This window comes from Bubalus kerabau, chromosome 17 (assembly GCF_029407905.1).
Source record: "Bubalus kerabau isolate K-KA32 ecotype Philippines breed swamp buffalo chromosome 17, PCC_UOA_SB_1v2, whole genome shotgun sequence".
Lineage (NCBI taxonomy): Eukaryota > Metazoa > Chordata > Mammalia > Artiodactyla > Bovidae > Bubalus > Bubalus kerabau.
Genome location: NC_073640.1, coordinates 58217699 through 58223522, shown reverse-complemented (window position 1 = coordinate 58223522; position 5824 = coordinate 58217699). Strand labels below are relative to the sequence as shown.

General features: G+C 39.4%; 1 protein-coding gene across 1 annotated transcript; it reads left to right on the top strand.

The window, feature by feature from the left end:
• The first annotated feature begins 247 nt into the window (after nucleotides 1-247).
• LOC129632119 (binder of sperm protein homolog 1-like) lies at nucleotides 248-3477 on the top strand. The gene is made up of 4 exons (XM_055553544.1): nucleotides 248-263; nucleotides 1538-1567; nucleotides 2471-2602; nucleotides 2993-3477. The coding sequence occupies exons 1-4, from the start codon at nucleotides 260-262 to the stop codon at nucleotides 3133-3135; spliced, it is 309 nt and encodes a 102-aa protein (XP_055409519.1). The 5' UTR covers nucleotides 248-259; the 3' UTR covers nucleotides 3136-3477.
• Nucleotides 3478-5824: the final 2347 nt, after the last annotated feature.

Genomic DNA, 5824 nt, shown 5'->3' with positions numbered 1-5824 from the left:
ATTTCTTTGTTTTAAACATAACATTAATTGTGCCTTATTCACTCACAATATTTGGAAAGTACAGTTAAAGCAAAAGGAAAAATTAGAAGTCACCCACAATAACACCACTGGAAGTAAACATTGAATTTTTACCTTTAAAATATTATTTTTACTAGAATAATTTGGTGAAGTATTTTATTTTTATTTTATTTTAAAGGCTAAATCTAGTGAAATGAAAATTTATTTAAAATTGTGTCTTTCAGATGAATATTCACCAACTATGGGTGAGTTGAAAAGTCTTTTAAAATTTTGCAGTAAAATGTGAAGCAATTGAATACTGTACTTCTTTTCCTGGTAAGAAATCATATTTTTCATGAAACTGCTATATTATGTGTTTGTGTATAAGATACGGAGAAGGCAATGGCACCCCACTCCAGTAGTCTTGCTTGGAAAATCCCATGGATGGAGGAGCCTGGAAGGCTGCAGTCCACAGGGTTGCTGAGGGTCGGACACCACTGAGCAACTTCACTTTTCACTTTCATGCATTGGAGAAGGAAATGGCAACCCACTCCAGTATTCTTGCCTGGAGAATCCTAGGGACGGGGGAGCCTGGTGGGCTGCCATCTGTGGGTCTCACAGAGTCAGACATGACTGAAGTGAATTAGCACTTAGCAGTATAAGATAAAGGACATTCCATGTTAAAAATAGTTAAGGAAAAAGAAGAGAGAAATCATAATTTTACTGTTTGCTTTACTGATAATATTTTAGGTCATCAAATATCTTCATTATATATAATTTTACAATGTGATTTTGTTTTTGCAAAAATAGCATCTTATAGAATGAAATGAAACAGAAAATGCCTTTTGTAATCTGAAAACAAAGTATAAATGTTTCCATATCTATTTATATGCTCATCCTTTTTGATGCCCGTATGATATTATAAAGCTGTATTTTGTTTTAAAATTCCCTTGGTGATTGATATTTTTGGATTCTTTTCTCTTTTCCTTTACTGTTATTAACCATGCCTAAATGAACATCCTTAATCCTAATGTCATTCCAAGTAAAACCAGGAAACCACTGAGGTGTCTATTGTAAATAGAACCAATGAAAATCATTGCAAGGAGGTGGTTCTAATGTATGTACTATTTTCAAAAGGAAATAATCTATAAGCCTACAGAACATAACAGGCAAAATTCTTTTATGGTTGTACATTTACAGTCCTTAGGAAGATAGTAGATGACTAGTTTTAGAAAGAGAATCAGGCTATATGACTGATTGAAGATAGACATTTTAATGCATTAATCAGTAGCTTTTCTCTATACTGGTAAGAACCAACTGGACACTGACAGAAAATGAAGTCATTCTGTTTTATATCAATGTCACAAAATGTTTTGGGGTTACATCATCAAGAAATATGCAGGACTTATATAAAGTAAATGATACTATCATATTGAAGAACAGAAACCGAATTCCTAAAAAAGTAGAAGATCATGCCATGTTCTTGGATGGAAGACATGAGAATAATGAAATAAATGTCAACTTCAAATTTATTTTTCAGAGACTGTAACTCATCTTCCAGAAGTCAAAGGTAAGTTGATCAGAAAACTTCTGCTAAAAAGCCTGTTTTAAAGAAAAATTGTAAAAATGGGGAAATCAGTGGGATATTTTCCTGGTTAAAAAATAATCTTTTTTTCTCCTTTCATAAAATGTAATATAGGGACTTCCCTGGTGGTCCATTGATTAAGAATCTGCCTTGCAAAGCAGGTGACTGGGGTTCGATCCCTGGTCGGAGAGCTTAGATCCCACACGGTGCAGCCAAGAACCAAAACAAACAAAAACAAGATGGAGAAACCACTCTGAAATTTCACTGGCACTACCTGTTTCTACTCTTTAATTTCTGCCAATCTAATAGAAAAATACCTGATTTTAAAGTTCATATAGAAAAAAAAAGTCCAATAGTAATTAGGAATATTATGAACAAAAATAGTGCTGGGGGTGAGAAATACCTCGTATTAACATTATCAAGTATGGAAATAAACCACAAATATAATAGTATAAATAGCTGTGTGTATACGTGCCTGTGTGTGTGTGTGAGGATGAGGGTGTATGATGGTGGAAGAGGATGAAGAAAAGAGATATGGTGGGAGGTGGTGGTAATCATTTAATAGATAGATGCCCACATTTATGTTTCTAAGCTTAAGGTATATTGCTGGAACTGGGGTCAAATGCTGAGCAAAATTTTAAGACTGTTGATGCCATAGAAAATAGTGGGATGCATGTAGGAGTATGAAACAAACAAGCAAACAAAAAACCTTTATTAGTAGAGTTCCCACAGCTCCACTATATTGTATGACTCGATATTGTTCAATAAAATTGGGTCCTGATTCTGACTTCTGAGTACAAACCCCCTTCCAGCCCGCAGCAGGAAAGTAACGTAACATCTCAGTGAACAGTCCCAGAGAGGGATGACCTGAATCTTTGTTTTCTCTAGAGGGCAAGTGTTTCTTTCCATTCCGCTATAGAGATGGAATCTTCTATGACTGTGTCCAGTTCAGGGTAAAACACAAGTGGTGTTCCTTGAATGAAACTTACGAAGGATATTGGAAGTACTGTTCTGAAGAAGGTGAGAGTCTTGACTTGGAATTCAAGGTGGTGATATTGGTCTTGGGGGAGTGGGTGAGATCACATGAGGGTTCTGCAAAGGGAATTCACAGTCAATTAAATTGTGAAATAAGGGATGCACGGTTCTCTGACGGCCAGAAAAACCACATTGCACCAAGCATCTGAGTGCTTCAACCATGTTACCGTGAAAAGAAACCTTTCCGCAGAACCTCAATCCCTCACCAATACTGTTTTGCATGTGCTTATGGTGGAACAGAGTAGAGCAGATGGGAGTGGGAACGTGTGTTCATGTACACGTGTGTGTGTGTGTGTGTGTGTGTGCGTGTGATGGCAGAGACAAGGTACATAATAAAAAGAGTTCTTATTTTGATTGCTTCTCTCTTCTCTGTAGACTTTGCAAAATGTGTGTTTCCCTTCTGGTACAGACGCCTCATTTACTGGGGATGTACCGAGGACGGGGATTCGTTTGGGAAAGCATGGTGTTCACTGACCCGGAATTATAACAAGGACAGGGTTTGGAAATACTGTGACTGAGGTGAGATTTATTTAGGGGAGGGCATGAAGACATTTAATTGTTCTCATGGGAAAGACTGTACAATTTTGGTTGGGAAAGGAGCATGTAAGACTCTCATTAAAAGAATTTTATTCTGAGATACGAATTGAAGGTGATTGGCTGTAAATACATTGGGATTTTGATTATGGACAATAAGGTTTTGATATATATACTCTAGCCTCAGCACTTTAACTTGCTGATTGTGTAAAATTGGGTACTTTTAAAAAAGTGTATGGACTCTGGGTGGTAATGATGTGCCAATGTGTGTTCATAGATCAGAACCGATGTTGGGGAATTTTGATTATGGGGAGGCTGTTCCTGTAAGGGGGGGTGCAGGTTACATGAAAAATATCTGTATCTTCTGCTCAATTTTTCTGTGCACCTAAAACTGCTCTAAAAAATAAAATGTATTAAAATTCATTACTTTTTTAAACAGAAAAAATAAGTGATAATTGAGACGGGACCAAAGGTAGAAACATGGGTGTTGACTAGATGAAGTGTTGGAATGAGGCCAGACTTCCCTGGCAGTCCAGTGGCTAACACTCCACACTCCCAGGCAGGGGGCCCGAGTTCCATCCCTGGTCAAAGAACTAGATCCCACATGTTGCAACTAAAGATTCTGCACGCTGCAACTAAGCCCCAACATGGCCAAATAAATAAATAGTAAAATTAAAAAAAAGAATGAGGCTTGGACTTCCCTAGTGGCACAGTGGGTAAGAATCTGCCTGCCAATGCAGGGGACACTGGTTCGACCCCTGGTCCTGGAGGATTCCACATGCCACAGAGCAACCAAGCCCCTGTGCCACAACTACCGAGCCTGTGCTCCAGAACCTGTGGAGCCACAACTAGAGAAAGCCTGCGTGCAGCAACAAAGACCCAGCCCATCCAAAAATAAATAAATAAAATGATTAAAAAAAAATAAAAATGGAGTGACTATGGCTCAAGCATTTAAATAGAGCCAGGTGGCCACTGTGGATGGATGTCGTTTCAGATACATTCCTCCATCACAGAGAACTTGAATTTTCAGACTCAAGAGAAACTGGATGTAGAGGAAAGAATGCTGCTGCTGTTGCTAAGCCACTTCAGTCGTGTCCGATTCTGTGCGACCCCATAGACGGCAGCCCACCAGGCTCCCCCGTCCCTGGGACTCTCCAGGCAAGAACCCTGGAGTGGGCTGCCATTTCCTTCTCCAGTGCATGAAAGTGAAAAATGAAAGTGAAGTCACTCTGTCATGTCCAACCCTCAGTGACCCCCTGGACTGTAGCCCACCAGGCTCCTCCATCCATGAGATTTTCCAGGCGAGAGTACTGGAGCAGGGTGCCATCGCCTTCTCTGAGAGGAAAGAACAGAGGACCCTAAAGTTGAGAGAGAGAAAGCCCACCACGTAGAAGGACCTGGTGGGTTTCCTTCACGTCACCCTCACCTTCACTTGTCAAGAGCCAAACTTTCATTTCTTTCAGCTCTGAAGTTTTCACCTACTTTGCAATGCTCATGAGCCTCTCCTAATATAATTTGCAAGAAGTTGCTTCTCTGTCTAAATTGCGTCCCTGGTGGCTCAGATGGTAAAGAATCCTCCTGCAATGCGGGAGACCTGGGTTTGATGCCTGGGTTGGGAAGATCCCCCTGGAGGAGGGCATGGAAACCCACTCCAGTATTCTTGCCTGGAGAATCCCCATGGACAGAGGAGCCTGGAGGGTTGCAGTCCATGGGGGTCGCAAAGAGTCAGACACGACTGAGCGACTAAGCACAGCACTGTCTAAATTAACCAACGCCAACTTTTGTGGTTTGTAAGCAAGATCCCTGACTAATACAACATGCCATTGGATTGAGTTTTAATTCTCTATTCATGCTGAATCATTTAGAGATGCAGTAAAGCATAGAAAGGGGTTGACGGCACTTACCCTGCAGAGCGCTAAAACTGGATTGCTAAAATCCAGTGTCCACCAATTAGTATGGAAAACTCACTGTTTACTGACTGTCTCTAACTCTCTGGGTTAGAGTTCTACCCTATAGCATTGCCATGAGCAATATTATAGAGAAAGAGATGAACAAAGATGTATGAGAGAAAATTTTTTTCTTCTTTGAAGCCAGAGAGAGACAAGTACCGTATTATTTCATTTATATGTGGAATCTGAAAAAGCTAAACTCTTAGAAACAGAGAGTAGATTGGTGATTACCACAGGCTGAGAGAGTGGGGGAAATGGGCAGTGTTGATCAAAGGGTACACATTTTCAGTACTGGATAAACAAATTCTGGAGATCTAATAATGTGTAGTTGAAAATTGATAAGAAAGTCAGTCTTAAATACTTAACAGTAACTTTGCAAGGTGATCAAGGTGTTAACTAACCTTATTACAGTAATCATTTCACGTAATATATGTATGTATTGAATCATCACATTGTATACCTTATCTTAAATAGTTATAGATCATATATATCTCAGGAAAGCTGGAAAAAAATGAAATGGAACATACGTAAAAACACCAAATAGATTAATCACATACATAAAAATAAATCTCACCCCCTCAAAAAACATTCCCTTTAACTTTCAAGACAAGGTTTGACCAAATATCTGAGCACCATGGCCCAGCCAAGCTGACCCATAAAATGAACCAACAAATAAGGCAATCAAAATTCCAACTGCAGGGACTTCCCCTGCAGTCCAGTGATG

Coding starts and splice junctions, on each gene's coding strand:
- LOC129632119 (XM_055553544.1), top strand. Junction 1,568..2,470: donor TCATCTTCCAGAAGTCAAAG/GTAAGTTGATCA, acceptor TGTTTTCTCTAG/AGGGCAAGTGTTTCTTTCCA. Junction 2,603..2,992: donor GAAGTACTGTTCTGAAGAAG/GTGAGAGTCTTG, acceptor TCTTCTCTGTAG/ACTTTGCAAAATGTGTGTTT.